The following is an 18,015-nucleotide window of genomic DNA, read 5'->3' on the forward strand; positions in this document are numbered from 1 at the left end:
TTATGTCCTCTCCTTTGTATTTTAAAATATTGAGTGTATAAAATACACACATTCTTTAAAAATTGGGTTATTATCACAAATGATATCTGAACTTATCCTCTATCTTATCAATGGTACCTGAATTTCAATTTTGATCACAACTAGTACCTGAACTTTTCGATTTCATTTCAAATGGTACATATCACTAACTTCCGTTAATGTTCCGTTAAAAACTAACATGTGCAAAACACACCTATACTCGAGTAGTTTGACAAAAATACCCATTTAAATAATTTTGTTTACTAGATATTTGATCAATTAATATGTTAATAAAAATAGAAGTTCAATTAAAAATATATCTCTACCCTCTTATGAAAATAAAATTTTAAAACAAAATCTCAACAAAAATTAATTTGTTTTATAGATACAAACAAAAAATTTGAAATAAAACTATAATTTTTTTTTTTTGGACAAACTATAAAACATTTAAAACCAAAAACTTATCAAAACTTTCGTAATTCTTTTTTTTTACTTTCATTCATATTTGTAATTGAAGTTGAAAATTTTTCCTTTTGATAGTCTTAGTTTTTATAGCCACAATATAAGTGATATTACAAAAAAAAAAGAAAAAAAAAAGAAGGTAATTTTACAAATTTATCCTTGAAAAATGAGTCACATATTTGGCACATGTCAGTTTTTAACGGAACATTAACGGAAGATAATGATATGTACCATTTGAAATGAAATCGAAAAGTTCAGGTACTGGTTGTGATCAAAATTGAAGTTCAGGTACCATCGATTAGATAGAGGATAAGTTCATGTATCATTTGTGATAATTACCCTTAAAAATTTATAGAAGAGACGGTAGAAATGAGTATTACTTTGAAATTGACGAACCAAATGCTACTGCTTATTGGATTTCAAATTATTGTTCCAGATGAGTCATTGTGACCTCTTCTTTGTATTTCAAAAAGGATAGTAACATCCCATAGTAGTTCTTACTTGAGGTAAGGATTCACCTTGCTTAAGTTTTTTCCTCCGGTGTGAAACTTGGTCTTATCTTTGTGTTTAATGAAACATAGAGATTGAATTTCCTTTCCCAAGACCTCATATCCACCAACCAAACTTGTTTTAGAGTGTGCTGTCTTATGCTGTTTAGTCAATCAAAATTAGCCACACAAATACAAATAGCCTCTCAAATGTATAAATTAATAGTCCCCCTTTCAAAACAAGGAAATTTTCCTGTAGATTCTTTGAAATAGGGACGCCCATTGATTTGTTTCTATTGTCGGCCCCTTGTTGTTATCGAAAGGACCATTTACGTGGAGTAGCAGTCCTAGGTTTTTCTCCGAGGAAACCAAGTTTATCAAGTAAATCCCACATGGAAAATTGGTGATTCTGACATGCAAAAGTCAATAAGAAGTTTAACTGTTCTGTTCAACCCTGTCAATCTTTTCTACGGTCTTCCCATTTTTCTTTTGGTTAAAAGAGTTTCATATGGATAGGCTTGTGAAGAAAGGCAATGAGGTAAGAAGGTTGAAAAGACTTCTGGAATATCTTACTGTCATTGTTTGCTTCATTTGACTAGTAAGAAGCAAATATGTCACTCTCTTTGAAATAATGCAAAACACCTTGAGCTACCATGCAGGAGTCAAAACCAACTTAGATTCTCCCATATGTCAAACACTCTGTGAATGTCATATATACCCTTTGAAGTGAGTCCTACAAAATAGCATATATTTGGGATTTGGGCGAAGTCCAAATGCAGTGGATGCGTGTACTCCTTCAAGATCAAAAAGCCGCTCAAAGCTCTAATTTAATGGATGATATATTCTGGCTTTTTGTACCAATACTACCAGAAGATAACCAACTTTTATTTTATTGATTGCTTTCATACACACTCTGATATTTCTGTACCATGATAGGTTGACAATCACATCATTACTAAAATTTTAAACTACTGCTTTAGTATGTGGTAGAATCTGCATTAGTGTCTGATCAGTTAACCTGCCTGTCTGGTCTTGGAAGATATACCCTAATCTGCAACCTCTTAAGCATGACCAATTACAAGCAAAAATTAATGGTAACTACCTCGTTTGAAATACTCAGAACATAAGGATTGCCCAGCAATTGCAGTATAGTTTCATATTTGACTTCTCATTTCCGGGAAATTGGACCGGTGTAGCGTGGATGAGAAAAGAGTTTTCTTGAATCCAAATATGGAGAAGAGGGGAATTCTACACAAATATGATTTTCCAAGTTCCAAGTACTTGTCATGATTGATGGTTTTTGATGCAATAGAAATATACTGTACTGCAGTTATCACTGTCAATAATTTTCTGATTTCATAGCAATATGGATGTAATTAATCTATTTTATGACAGAAAGTTTCATCACAAGTTCTTTCTTTAATTTTGGTGCGCATGTTGATTTTGAATGAATTGAAATTCGTAGCATAGAGTGGTAGAATTGGATGGATCAATGCATGCACTTTTGGGTGTACTGTGGAAGATTTGAGGAGAATGTTTGGTAAATGGGTGATCAACCATGCAATGGCAAGATTTGAAAGAGCAGTAGTTGGAGTCTGCTGCATATTTTAGAACAGGATTTGAAATCAATGTATGTTAAACTAGTAAGAACATGACAAATATGATGACCAGTGAGATTAAGTTAGTATATAATGAAAGAAATAATTGAAAGCAGCTTAGTTTTATTACCTAGCAATGAGATCTAGCATGACTCAATATCCCTAGAATCCCCTAAAGATGAGGATATATGTAAGAATATAACACTATCACAAGAAGAAAATTAGAAGATGACAAATAGAACCATGCATCATCCTTTTAGACAATCAAGCATTTGAATTCTCAACCATTGAATAATAATTCATCTGCCATGAATAAAAGTGAAAATAGTTATAACTAAACAAAATGTAACATAGCTACATTGTTAGTGCAAATAATTCATCAGGTTTGTAAACTGAAAACAAATTATCTGCCATAAAAACTGATTCTGCATAACTCGACTCGACCATACCTTACTGGTGTGAGAGTTGATAGTCATTTGGATAAGTTTAATGGCACATCAACAATGATCAACTAGTTTGGTACAAGTAAAAAGAAAGAAAGAAAGGCAACAGCAGATTACTAGAAAGAGATAAAGTACAGATCAAAGTACCTAAGTCGATTTGACCTAAGTGCTAGTAGTTATCTCCAAAACTTGTATGTTAATTTGAACTTTGAAGATTTGTTTTGCACCGTGCTCTATGCCTCTACGTCTTTCAACTTCATCAGCTGTTTCTCAAATACCAGGCAGTTTTTTTCTCCTTTAACTAGAATCAGAGCAATAGTGCAAGTTAAAATCCAAGAAAAACATAGAAAAGTATGATACTATTGGGAAATTCCATAGGAAATCTCAAGGTGACATTAAGGCTCCAAGACAACAAGAAGATAAACACTACCATTCAGTGGCATCTAAATCCAAATACTTGTTCTCCATTTGGCCAACAACAGCAAATGACAGCACATCTTCTGCATTAGCACACAGTGCATCCTGTGTTACATGTTTGATCTGCTTTTTCTTCATGTCGCTTACCTTTTAATTTCCCTCTGATAGCAGACAAATCCAGTCCAAACCTTAAACCCTACAGGCACCGCCTTATGGTTCAGGGAGTCTTAAACCCAATGGAAATCTGACCGGTGGCTTAAAAGCCATTTACAAACCTCATCAACCACATTAATATAACTGTCAACATTAGATGAATATAACACTACCTAATCCCTGTATTGATAGAAATTTAATTTAAAATGGTCTCTAACTTTCTAGATTGCTTCCTGTCAATCGTCATTGCTTGTTTTCGGGAACCAAGTAATATTTATAATGATAGTGAGAAAAGGAATGAAATGACTTCACCATTTGAATAACTTCTTACTTGCACCTATAAAACCAGCAAGTCTCAACAATATGTCCAAACTAATCCTAGAACCGTACTCAACGTACTTCTCTCTCCACAAACCCACCACTTTTTCGTCTCCAATTTAGACATTCTTTGTTTCTTACGATAATGGGTAGATCCCCTTGTTGTGATGATCAGAGTGGTTTGAAGAAAGGTCCATGGACAACCGAAGAAGATCAGAAGTTGGTTGATTACATTAACACAAATGGCCATGGAAGCTGGAGAGCTCTCCCCAAGCTTGCAGGCCTCAACAGGTGTGGCAAGAGTTGCAGGTTAAGGTGGACTAATTACCTGAGGCCTGATATCAAGAGAGGTAAATTCTCCGAAGAAGAGGAAAGAGTTATCATCAACCTTCATGCAGTTGTTGGGAACAAGTACGTTTTATTTCTCTCATTCTTTCTTGCAAATAACTTGTATTATTTTATACCAATGAGGCCTAACTCTTAGAGGTGTTTTTCTCTCAGGTGGTCTAAGATTGCTACTCATCTTCCGGGGCGAACTGATAATGAAATCAAGAACTTTTGGAACACTCACCTGAGAAAGAAGCTGCTACAAATGGGACTTGATCCAAACACCCACAAGCCAAGGACAGACCTCAGTCACCTTCTGAATCTTTCGCAGTTGCTTAGCACGGCGAACGTTGGCAACATGATGACTAGTACTCCTTGGGACAATGCACTAAGGCTACAAGCAAGTGCTGCACAGCTAGCAAAAATGCAATTACTGCAAAATTTATACATGCAGGTTATAAATTCGTCAGTTGCACCTGATATAGACAACAAGACTAGTACTGGTCTTTTTGGTTCTCAGAATATTAACCTCTTTGGAGGGAACTTCAGCGGAGCAAGCACTATGGTAAGAGGTCAAGAATGGAATCCTGATAGCATCCCTGGAGCACCTAATGAGTTAAACACTATTTCCAACTCACTGGAAGGGTTTGAAGGACTGAATAGCAATATTAACACCAACTTGATGAGCAGCTGCTATGATATCCAGAGCTTTAAGAACCAATTTTCTGAATTAGTTTCAGCATCATCTCCTGGGAGTTCCACTACCAATAACCAAATCGAAAGCACGAGTACAGGTGATATTCCAGCTGCAGGTCAGTCATCACCCACCTCCATCTTTGAGGCTTGGGAGAAACTCATGGATGATGATACGAGTGAATCCTACTGGAAAGATATTCTGCAGTAAGTTCATCAATTCAACTCATATCTTTCTCTGATTTTCTTATTTTCACTAATATCTGAACAAGTATACTTTTCTTACATTGAAAATATCCCTCTAGCTAGCTAGAGATTCCATTTCTTAATTTATATCATTCTTGTTCTCTATAATTACTTTTCATCTGGTTAATTATTTCTCTTTTAAGTGATTTCCATCAAATGTTGTCCTCTTTTTACAGATGTTAATATCTTTCTTTCTGTTTTGCAGATCAATGTCATAATCTCATCAAATCTAGCTCCTAGAAGATAGGCCGTATTAATTTGAAGAACTTCCCAACTTCATACAGAAAAATACTGCATTCGTTATTCATTAATAAAGATTTGTTTTTTTTTTTTTTCCTGTAAAAAAGTTCTTTGTTTGATGCAGCTGTGTGAAAAGATATATACCTCCACATTCTTGTAATTAAACTTTATATTTACAGAAGGCTTTACTTATATTGTACTTCCAGAGACTTGTTTCTAGCTCCCAGTCCTCTAATCTTTATAATTAATACGATTTCTTTCGTATATTTAATATGATAATATCAGTTAGTTACTAATTAATTAATTAATTAATTAAGGCTTTGACCATATTGTAGCATGTCAATTCAATTATGTCCCTGGAATTTCAAAGTTATTAGACAACATATAGGTGTTTCTCCAATCCTGATGAGTCTCCTAGTAGTGTAACATCAATAAATGAGTGTAAAATAAAGAAAAAGTTGATACCCTATAAATGAGTCTAAAGCACTAAAAGTCAGAATAGTAGTTACATTGTAACCCATTAGGTAAGATTATTTACGTGCAATACAAGCTATTGACTGATGGAGAGAACAATTACCAAGTTCCAACCAAACCACCTAATTAAGTCGAGATCAGCTTAAAAAGTGCAACATTGGGATAATGACTTGGTTAAACATCAAAGAGCTGTAAATCAGTGAAGATCAACACATAAGCAATCCTACCGAATAGGCAGCTAGTGTAGAAGCAAGCAACATCAGTCTTGTTTAGTTTGTTTTAAGCTAAAATGACAGTATTTACTATCCCTTGTAATCATATTCTCTCACTTGACATATTTCCCCAATCCTACCAAACTTTAGGTGAGGCATTGTGCCAAGATTTAGTCGCCGATCGATCTCCGTAATCTGATACAGTAAGGTATGACTGATTTTAGCTATGCAGCATCATTTTTTTTAAAGACTGTTTTAGTTGGCCTAACAGTGAATACATGTCCTTCATGGTTTACTTAATTGATGAGACAGTTTCAATATCAAAGGCTTTCAATTGTTGAGAATTCAATTATTGAATCTACTTAATTATGTGATGTGTGTGTGTGTGTGTGTGACACACACAGTGTGTGTGAGAGAGAGAGAGAGAGAGAGAGAGAGAGAGAGAGAGAGAGAGAGAGAGAGAGAGAGAGAGAGAGAGAGAGAGAGAGAGGTGTTTATGAGATAATGAAGAGAATATTGGAACGGGATTTCTATTCATACTTCTAAAATATGTATTTAGACCTATTTTCTTATGAACAATTCTTAGGTTCACCCCTAGGGTGAACAAGCATATTCACCCCCATTGTCGATTAACTCAATTTTACTTAATAAATTTATAATCCAACGGTCCATATTTTAAATTAGCCTTTAAAGATCATCTCTGTAAAAAATCAATTGAATCGGAAATCATTTAATTATCTAATTGAATCAAACAAATGGACGGTTCTAACAACACTTACTGTTATTATGATGAACCGTCCATGTATTTCATAGAAATGAATAACTAAAAGGTCTTCAATTTGATTGATTTTTTACAGAGCTAATCTTTGTATTACATTATACAACATGAATGGTTGGATTAGAAAATTATAATGTTATTATGCGTTAACCACAAAAGAGGGTGAATATGCTAATTCACCCAGGGGTGAACCTGAGAATTGTTCTTTTCTTATTAGACATCCAACTTATTTTTACAAATATTCAATATGCTAATTACACCTCCATTATTTCCCCTCTATGCCCTCAGCCCATAAAGTATAAACAAATGTTACAGTTCTTGGACATCATTCCATAGAATAAGCACCATGAGTTCTACGTACTTCCACTTCATCCCGTTGAAAATTATTGAAATTAGAATTAAGAACTCTAGTGAATTTCAACTAAGGGACTAGTAATTTTTTGTTCCACGCAATGGTGTGAAATTCAACCAATAATCTAGAAGAATATATATATCATCTTTGTTGTATTGCAAACCAGTAGTTCACCAAAAGAAAAGACATAAAAGACATAGTGGGACCACAAAACCATAACACTGCAATTGAAAAAAAGTCACATGTATATCAGTGTGAAACCAAATGTAGGGCTGGGCATTTTAGCCCAAAAGCCCGCAAGCCCGATCCGGCCCGCCTTGGACCGGCCCGTACGGTCCGGGCCCTATAAATTTTTAAGAGAAACGGTCCGGGTTCGGGCCGAGATATATAAAAAACGGTTCGGGCCCGGGCCCAGTAATTTTCATAAACAAAAGCCCATAGCGCTATGGACAAATAGACAAGTGTCTTATATTAATAGACATGTCCACACTTTTACCGTACACTCCCTCACATGTAATCCGTGCTCTAAGGCTTATCTTTTTCCCCTCCCATTCACACAGCAGCAGCCGCATATCTCTCTCTCTCTCTCACCCCCTCCCCTCCCCTCCCCACTTCTTCTACATTTTTCTGCAAATCCATGGAACCTGCCACTAAGTTGACTCATTCTCTTCATAAAAGCCATTTCGGCATCACCTAGATCTCATCTCCTTCTTAAGAATTTTTTTTCTTTGCTTTTTGTTCTTCTCCTCGATCTCTCCGACTACCTTTCCTCACATAGGTTATGCTTTTACTTGCATAAAGTTCCATCAATTCAAGATCAGTTCCTAGCATCATCAATTTCTCATCTAGGTTTTCTTCTCTCATCATCTTGTTGTGTTCTTGCATGTTGTTTTGTTTTGCTGAATTTGAATTTCTAGAGAATTATTGTTTTGTCGTCTAATTTGTTGCTCTTCCAATTTGACGATCAAACCTGGAACACTGATTCAATGATGGAGGAAAAATTTGATTCGAATTCTAATATGATGAACTGATGAAACTGGAAAAACTGGGAAAAAAAATATAAACCTCTTTTTGGACCCGAAAGCCCGAATTTTGGGCCCGAAATTCTGCGGGCCGGTCCCTATACGGGCCCCGTTCGAACATACCTTTATTTTGGGCCCGGCCCGTTTTTTCCAGTCCTGTCCCGGGCCTTGCAAAAATTATGTTGGGCCCGGCCCGTGCCCAGCCCTAACCAAATGTTTGCCGGAAATAATGAGCTAAATATAAATACACTCATTAAATTTTGCGTACTTAATTTGTTTTATTTTTTTATAAGAAACATGAGCACTTCATTAACTTTATACTAGAACCACCAAAAGAAGTTGATATTTCTGGAACTTTGTTCTTATCTTTACAGCCCATTATTTAAAGAATTCTTTCTGCTTCATTCTTTGTGCTCGAGTCCAACCGGACAACTTTTAAACATGCCGGGCTCATACCGGACTCTGGCCCAACGGCCCGTTTGCCACCTCTACATCCATCCTTGCTGAACTGCTCCTAACATACTTCATTGCATTCCTAATTGAACTCACAGATTTATCTAACATTGTGAATCATGATTTCACAATGAGATTGAGGATGTGAGCCAAACACCTCACATGCAAGAGTTTCCCTCCAATAATATATAGCTGTTCACCCAATTTACCATTTTCTTCCTCACATAGTCAATTGCATGCTTATTAGCAAAGGTATCATCAACACTAATAGTCAAAACCCTCTCTATACCGGCTACAAATTCATAGTCAATTGCATGCTAGCTTATTAGCATAGGCATATCATCAACACTAATAGGCATCATCGACTGATTTAAGGCCATTTCAAAACTACTGGAGTTTTAGAGTTTTCAATTTTGGGACAGATTGAAACATTGTACTGAAAATCTATGCCTATTGGAAGGATATGATTGAAGAAATGAGGGAATCGGAACAATTTATGCAAAAAATTAGGGCTAAATAGGATGAAGATTAGAATTGGGGATGAAAATATGGGAAAGACCGTTGAGAACTAAGATTGAATGATCAAAGAAATGAGAGAAAATGAGCTGAGGTTGTGTTTTTAGTCATGCACATGTCTAAATTAGAGACCAATAAAATGTTGCCACGTATACAAGTTAAATTATCGGGTAGGTCGGTCTACCCGTACTCAGTAATAGCTGAAACCGAGATTGACCTGTGTTTTTGGTATTCTGTTCGGTTTTGACTCGGACCGTGAAAAATAATACAAAGGTTCGAACCAGACCGTTAGTCTATCGGTTTCCGGTTCGGTTCTTCGGGATTTTAGCCTTAAACGCCTAGGCCTAATTAAATTAGAAAAACAAAAAAAAAAACAGAGAGAATTTGAAATGTAACCACGCACAATCCAAATAAGTCAGTATGGATGAGTGGCATGTCAAGTATACGTGGTTGTAATACAACAAGGTTATTTTTGTTTGATTATAATATTACATACCGAAATGACGAAATTGCCTTTATACTATGCTAGCCTCTACTGCCATGTCAGCAGCTAACAGAGGTTTTCAACGGTGAGGTATGATGATAAGGACACCCATCTTTTGTCACCTAGCCCAGACTAGAATCAAAGCAGAATTCATCCTCATCCTTTTGTAACAGCAACTTTTGCCAGCTAGCTGATAGGATAAGCATTGTAGGAATTATGTACGTGTCTGTAATCCACAGGATGGATCCTTTCTTTCAACGTCTTTAAATTTGTAGTCTTTCCCATTTTAGAGTATGAATGAAAAAGTATGTTTTGAATTTCTTTGTTTTTATCCTTTCCTTGCTCTGGTTCCTACTATTTGGTATCAGAGACCATGACTCTTCGTGGCCTGCAGAATAGCACACCGTCTCAACCAATGTCCTCGACAACGGTGGCTATATCGTCGGCACCACTCATCACCTCCGCAGCCAGCTCTAGCAGCTCGTCCACCGACCTCCACACCTCGGTTGCCCAGCTCCAACTCCAAACCGATTCCATTCTCACCACAGTCGCATCCCTACAGGCTAATCAGGCCTCATTTCAAAACCATCCTGCTGCTCAGATGGCTTCTTTCTAACAATCCTTTTTCGACAGCTTCCTTCTTATGCAACCACCCCCAATCTCCTCTGCTACTACCACTCAACCCCCTCAGCTTACCTTTGGCACCACTCCAGGCCCTACATCAGCTTGGTCTGGCTTGGGTATGTCTAACACACCACCACCAATCACTTCCTAGCCATCCTCCACCCTACAGATAGTCTCGTCACCCCTCCATTCCACAGTTGCTACATCATCATCTTCTCCGGCAATTTCTCTCCACACCCATATCACAGCTCACCTTACCCCTACTCATTCCCTCATTACTCTCCTTCCCCCAACTTTGGCCACTCCGAGTTATCCATCTACAAACCCCCCAAGGTTGAGCTACCCAATTCCATGGCGACAATGTGGTGGGCTGGCTCGCCATGGCCGAGCGGTACTTGCGTGCCAATCATGTTCCCTTACACGAGCAGGTTCAAACAGTGACCACCCATTTCGGTCCAGACCCATCCATTTGGATGAATGCTTATAAGCAACGCCACCTATGTCCTACTTGGGATTCCTTTGTTCATGCTCTCTTGGAGCACTTTGGCTCTGGGAACAACACTAACTTCAAGGCTTCCCTCTCCTATCTGCAACAAACAGCCTCTGTCGACGATTTTATCACCAACTTCACCAAACTTTCTTGTAGAGCACCTGACTGAACCGATGCCCAACTATTACCCATTTTATGTGGCGGTCTCAGGATGGAAATTAAGCATGATGTGATGGCTCACTCTTCGTCCACCCTTACAGAGGCTCAGCGTTTATCAAGGCATTTCGAAACAAAGCTTACAAAACTCTAGTAGAGCCACTTGCAACGCCTAGCACCACCCACCAGACCGTTTTACACCACTGGGTTTCCACCAAAGGCACAGACCCAACCAATCCAACAATCATCCCTTCCCAGCACCAGCCATACACCTCCAAACCCACCCAACCCACAACCACCACAAGGCACTATGACCTCAATTCTTTCCACAGTCGAGCAACGGGAACGCTGAGCCAAGGGTCTGTGTTTCAACTATGACAGTCAGTACTCCAGGAACCATGTTTGTAAAAACCCGTTCTTGGCAATTCTTGAACGTCCAACCCAAACAGAGGACCTGACAGGACCCGCCCCGGATTTCACCTTGAAATCCGAAGTGGCCCTGCGGGGCCCACCTTAAAAGAAATTCTACCAAAAAGTTGGCAAAACTTCCTCTAAAAGTGGACAACCCAAAACCTGTAGAAAGACATTTACACTTCTAAAATAATCCACCCTTATTCTTCTGGAGCCACCCTGCTCCCTAAATCAAAACATCTCTCATTCCACAAACAATTCAAAACTTAAGAATTAATCTCATGGGTTATCAGAGCAATCTAATGTACAGGGTGTACAAGAGGATAAAATACAAGATAAATTATCGATACTTTTTATAATGCGGAAGCTATGACAGCTATGCCTCAACTTCATGTACGCTCGACCTCAAGCTAAACTGGCCTGCAAACTGGGCATTTGAAACCGAAGGGCCCAGGGGAAAAACATTTGAAAATCGTTAGAGTGAGTGGACGAAAAATAAGTAATTTCGAATGAACAAGTGAAACTTAATCTTTTCCCAAATTATTCTCTAAAACCTCGCATGCAGTAAAAATCTTAAAAACACTCTTAATCATCATCTTTATTGAAATCTCAATTATGTAATCTCGATCATCTCGAAATCTCTTTAAAATCTCAAATCCCTCAAATACATAATGATATTTCAAACCCCTCGTTAAATTACTCATATCTCAAATCATATCTCAAAATGGACGATGACTAAAGGGGACTGCCGATTAGTCATCTCATGCCACCTGGAGGGGACTGCCGACCAGTGACGCATCGGAGGGGACTGCCGACCGGACGAGGAGGTAATGGTTAGAGGGGACTGCTGACTAACCATAGGTAGTTAGAGGGGACTGCCGACTAACTACCTCATGTCATCTGGAAGGGACTGCCGACCAGATGACGCATCGGAGGGGACTGCCGACCGGAATATTCTGGAAGGGACTGCCGACCAGAATATTGTCTGGAGGGGACTGCCGACCAGACTTACCTGGAAGGGACTGCCAACCAGGTACTGCATGCATGCGCTGACTTATTTACCTCCTCAATGAACTGGAATCCATCTCTTTAAAATAATTGCTTTCAGAAAGAAACTCAATATTAATTCAATAAATCCTCAATACTTCACCGAAAGCATAACTCAGGAATATCTCGATAACTCAAAGCTTAATATCTCAATAAATCCTCGAAAGCATAAATCCTCGATAAATCAATAAAAGCTTTCGGAAAGAAATCTCAATCTAACTTCAAAGCTGATCGATAAGTGCGGAGCTCAAAACTCAAGAAATCCCGATAATTCAATCATGCTCAAATATTTGATGGAACATTCATGCCCGTGTATCATCATATAAATCGATATTCGAAATCAATAATTCTCATAATATTTTCTTAATCCATCACTTCCCGAAATCATTTCTCAACTCAATAACTCGTAAATAACTATCTCGAAAATCTACTAAAAGCCCTCGGGAAGGAATTCCAATACTAATCTCGTAATTTATAAATAACTCTCAATAAATCAAAGCTCAATAAACCATAAAACTCAATAATTCAAATCATAAATTAAATCTCAAATGGAAAACTAATAATAATACTACATGCATAATTAATTTAAAAATAAATGTCCACTCACAGTACTGTTTAGGCGACAACACAAACGGTTTCCTTCGTCGAGCAGTAGCTCGGTACGTCGTCCTGTACACGTACAATTATAATTCATGAATAACAATACGGAAATTAAATACCATTCCCACATCATATCCGCATAAATCACCTATCCACTTCTTCTCGGATTCAATCCAAACTTTACCACTATTACCAATTCATCGATTAAGTATTCCAAAGCGGAAACAAGGGAAAATACGAAGGTCAGATTCCCATAATCGACACCCGTCTCACTAAACTTCGGAAATTCCTAATCCATAACAAATCACTCCAAAATCCACCAAAAAATCACATTTACAAACTCTACAACAAATATAAGATTTAACTAGCTAAAAAAAAAAAAAAAAATTAAATCACTGTTCATACACCGCACTATTCACCCGTCACACTATTCATCTCAACATTTCCAATAAATTTCTCAACTGTGACAAAGTCAGAAAATACCTTGAAGTGGCCGAACAATTAAGCACTCCGAAGTACTGTGAAATTTTCCAATTATGCTTTCTTCCTCCATGCTTCAATTCTCAGCAAAAGCTTTGGGGAGGATGATCTACGTCTCAAGCCGCTTCTGATTGGCCAAGTTTGGCCGGTTTTGGTGGCCGGAATCTGGAGAACTCGGCGTTGACCCATTTTGCTACAGTAAACTTTAAGGCCATGGTTCCTCGTTTTCCGTCCACGGCACGGTGTTCCACCACCTCAGGCGAGTCGACGAAAGGGAGAGGAAGCGAATGGTGGCCGCGGCTCGTCCCCAGGTGGTCGGACGACGGAGTTGCAGAGGTGAGCCGAAGAGAGAGAAAGAGAGAACCACGGGAGGGAGGAGAGAGACAGAAATGGGAGTTACCCACTTGGTAGATTCTGATCTACTACAGTAACTTCCCATATATAGGAAATTATCATGAACAGTAACTTCGGTTATAACTTTCATATATGAACTCCGATTTTTACGAACCACATATGCACACGCTCGGTTTAACGTCATCTACAACTTTCATGAAGAAAATTTCCTCAAATTTTGACCCGAACAAAAAATCAACTTTTAGGGCTCCCTAAAAGGTCGAAACGGAGCCGAAAATAAAATTAACTCTCGTTTACCATCCGAAAACGAGTAAACTGGTAAATTTGGGTTCGGGACGTTACAGGACCCGACGAATTTTCACAACTGTCTCTCCTCCTTGGAGAACAACACTAAGGCTGAGCCCCCTTACCCTCTCAATGCCATCACGAGCAATCAAATTGGTGAGATGATGCGGTTACACAGTGTCATCGAGGACATACCCATCAAAGTGTTTGTGGATTGCGGAGCTGCAACGAACTTCTTGAACCCAACCATTGTGAAACATCTGCGTATACCTATGGAACCCTACACTGGGCCGTTTTTCACCTCCGCCTCCGGCCATGTCGTTTCACCCACTAGGATTGCACACAACATCACCGTGCAAATCCAAGACTACTCTTTCACCTCTTCGTTCCTCCTCCTGACCGTGGAAGGTTGTGACTTGGTTCTAGGAGCCCAATGGCTTGACACTCTGGGTTATATTGGCTGGCACTTTCTCGATAAAACCATGGTGTTTTCTATCAATAGCAAGAGGCATGTTCTCAGAGGAATCAACTATAAGCATAGTTATGTGGATGACGAGTCTTTACTGGGCCTTATTCAAGCTGCACATTTGGACCCAAGCCCAAATGCCCCACCCACCGTAAGTAACCAAAATCTGGACTCACTTCTGCTCCATTTCAGTGATTTATTCACCAAGCCCAAAGGTCTTCCCCCAGCACGAGCCATAGACCACCATATCCCTTTACTCCCTAACACTAGCCTAGTAAATGTCCGCCTATACCTTTATGCACACTCACAAAAGAATGAGATTGAGGCCCAGATTTGTGACATGTTGGCCAAAGGACTTATCCGACCCAGCACTAGCCCATTCTCTTCCCCGGTTTTGTTGGTGAAAAAACGGGAAGGGACTTGGCGGTTTTGTGTTGATTACCGCTCTTTGAATGCCGTGACGATCAAGGATCCCTTTCCTATTCCTACGGTTGATGAACTCATCGACGAATTACATGGTGCTACATGCTTTTCCAAGCTCGATCTCTGATCTGGGTATCACCAAATCCGAATGCATGTCGATGACATTCCAAAAACTGCATTCCGGACTCACGAGGGACATTATGAATTTATGGCAATGCCATTTGGCCTCTTTAATGCACCTTCTACGTTTCAATCTCTTATGAATGACATTTATTGCCCTTTTTTGCGTAAATTTATCCGATGATATTCTTGTGTATAGTAAGGACATGGATACACATATAGTTAACCTCAGACAAGTATTGGAAGTTTTGCGCAGTAATGAGTTAAAGGTAAAGTTGGAAAAGTGTTCTTTTGCCATGTCTTCTGTTTTTGGGCCATATAATTTCTGCTAATGGTATTGTAATGGATCCGGAGAAGTTACAAGGTGTCTCACAGTGGCCCAAGCCCAATTCTCTAAAAACCTTAAGAGGCTTTCTCAGTCTCATAGGCTACTATCGTAGATTCATCAAGCAATATGGGATCATTGCAAAGCCTTTGACAGACCTATTGAAAACAGACAACCTCATTTGGACATCCCAGGCAGATGCAGCTTTTCTCCAACTCAAATTGGCTATTACGTCAGCTCTTGTGTTGGCCTTTCCTAACTTTGAAGAAGAGTGACAAATGCAAGTGGGGTTGGAATAGGAGCAGTACTATCTCAGCAGCGCCATCCGGTGGCATTTCTAAGCAAGGCTTTGTCACCGCAAAACCAATCCATGTCGGTTTACAACAAGGAGATGTTCGCCATCTTGTTTGCTGTGGCGAAATGGCGCCATTACATCTTGGGCCGCCCCTTTACTATCACCACAAATCATCAGACGCTCAAACACCTCCTGGACCAAAGGATTACAACACCCTCTCAGCACAAATGACTTTCAAAGCTAATGGGTTACAATTATAAGATACAATACAGAGCTGGAAATCTTAATACTGTACTTGATGCCTTGTCTTACCGAGAGGAATTCCACGCCATCCAAGCTGTCTCTCGCCCAATCTTTGATAGCATCAAAGCTGTAGATATTGCCTGCAACCAAGATCTAGCAACCCAATCTATTATCCAAGCTGGTCAACCACACAAGAAGGGCTTCTCAATGTCTAATGGCCGCCTTCACTACAAAGATCGAATCTTCATACCAGAATCATCAGATTGGCGCTACAAAGTCATCACAGAATTTCATTCATCATTAGAGGCTGGCCATAGTGGTTACCTGCGTACATTCTTGCGTTTGGGCCGCAGCTTTGCTTGGCCGAGCATGCGCCGTGATGTAAAGAGATTTGTAGCAGCCTGTGATATTTGCCAAAGATAGAACTATGAGATTCTCAAACCGCCGGGCTTACTCAAACCCTTGTCGGTGCCGGAAAATATATGGGTTGACATTTCCATGGACTTCATCGATGGCCTCCCTCTTTCTTTCTGATGGTAGGAATCCAATCATGGTAGTGATTGATAGGCTATCCAAATATGGGCACTTTGTTGCTGTGACGCACCCATACACTGCTCAGACCATCGCAGAAGCCTTCATCAGAGAGATATTTGGTCTTCATGGTTTACCTCGTTCAGCGATAGAGACCCTATCTTCACAAGCCATTTCTGAGAAGCCTTATTCAAACTTTAAGGGACGAAATTGTGTAGGAGCTCGGCCTACCATCCTCAATCAGATGGCCAAACTGAGGTCATAAACCACTCAATTGAACATTTCCTCAGATTCTTTGTGGCTGACAAACCCAATTCGTGGTCCAATCTACTCCATTGGGCATAATGGTGGTACAACACCTCATTCCACTCCACAATTCAAACCACTCCATTTCAGGCAGTCTATGGAACACCACCGCCAACGGTCAACCGTTACCTACAGGGTTCAACAGCAGTACACACTATAGACATAGCCTTGCAGACCCGTGATGAGCTTCTCTCTATGCTCAAGCAACACATGTTGACTACCAGAATAGGATGAAGCAACAGGCTGACAAGAATAGGACTGAGCGAACATTTGAAGTGGGAGACTGGGTCTATCTCAAACTCCACCCCTACTGCTAGAAAACGCTCCTTCACAGAAGTTAGCTCCACGCTATTACAGTCCCTTTCAGATCACGGCCAAAGTCGGCGAGGTCGCTTACAGACTTCTTCTCCCACCTCAGTGCAAACTCCACCCCACCTTCCATGTTTCGCTCCTTAAAAAGAAGATCGGTGATCATACCCAAGTATCCACCACTCTGCCTCCCTTTGGAGATGATGGCTCAATCAATTGAACCCCTCTGAAAGTCCTCGACATGACCATCGAGAAGAAGAAGAACAGATCAATCACTAAGTGGCTTGTGCAATGGATGGGACTGCCAGTTGAGGATGCGGCGTGGGAAGAGGCCCACTCTTTGATAAACCACTTTCCACACTTCAAGGTTCAAGGCCTGAGGACAGGCCTGCTCTTGAGGGGGTGGAATTGATAAGGACACCCATCTTTTGTCACCTAGCCCAGACTAGAGTCAAAGCAGAATTCATCCTCATCCTTTTGTAACGACAACTTTTGGCTCAGGGAGGTGCAGTGGCATCCAGAAGTAAAATTTCTTGCCAGGAGGGAGGCAATTGCGAAACCGAGGTGGGATGGCACACCCTCCTCATAGCCAAGGAAGCAACGAAGTCCACCGCAACGCATGTGAGGATGACGAAGTAAGCCAGTAAGGAGATGAGGTTGAGTGCATCAGAGACCCACATGGATACTCTACAATCGGAGGACTGGGCATGTAGAAGAGCCTCTTGATTGCAAGGATGCCAGTGGTAACCCGGAATAGAGCAGCTATACCACTGTGGAAACATCCAGGGTTAAATTTGATGAAACCTGTCGGTGGTGGTTCCCAAAACTTTCAAATTCTGTTGCTGCCAATTAAGTT

At 39.7% G+C, this 18,015-nt stretch overlaps 1 protein-coding gene and 1 long non-coding RNA gene across 2 annotated transcripts; one reads left to right on the forward strand and one right to left on the reverse strand.

Moving 5' to 3' along the window:
- The first annotated feature begins 3,662 nt into the window (after window positions 1-3,662).
- Window positions 3,663-5,617, forward strand: LOC133741723 (transcription factor MYB39-like). The gene is made up of 3 exons (XM_062169439.1): window positions 3,663-4,308; window positions 4,399-5,124; window positions 5,369-5,617. The coding sequence occupies exons 1-3, from the start codon at window positions 4,043-4,045 to the stop codon at window positions 5,379-5,381; spliced, it is 1,005 nt and encodes a 334-aa protein (XP_062025423.1). The 5' UTR covers window positions 3,663-4,042; the 3' UTR covers window positions 5,382-5,617.
- A 6,036-nt stretch (window positions 5,618-11,653) lies between these two features.
- LOC133742105 (uncharacterized) lies at window positions 11,654-13,898 on the reverse strand. Its single transcript, XR_009862362.1, has 3 exons — window positions 13,506-13,898; window positions 13,030-13,091; window positions 11,654-11,802 (listed from the first exon to the last, which is right to left on the reverse strand). It is a non-coding gene; the product is annotated as an uncharacterized LOC133742105 (long non-coding RNA).
- Between the last annotated feature and the right edge of the window lie 4,117 nt (window positions 13,899-18,015).

The sequence above is a fragment of the Rosa rugosa genome, chromosome 4 (genome assembly GCF_958449725.1).
Source record: "Rosa rugosa chromosome 4, drRosRugo1.1, whole genome shotgun sequence".
Taxonomy (NCBI): Eukaryota; Viridiplantae; Streptophyta; class Magnoliopsida; order Rosales; family Rosaceae; genus Rosa; species Rosa rugosa.

What these genes read in the sequence shown, in the direction of transcription:
- LOC133741723 (XM_062169439.1), top strand. Translation starts at nt 4,043, where the DNA reads ATGGGTAGATCCCCTTGTTGTGATGATCAGAGTGGTTTGAAGAAAGGT. An exon ending in CATGCAGTTGTTGGGAACAA is followed by an intron (nt 4,309 to 4,398) that starts GTACGTTTTATT and finishes TTTTTCTCTCAG; the next exon opens with GTGGTCTAAGATTGCTACTC.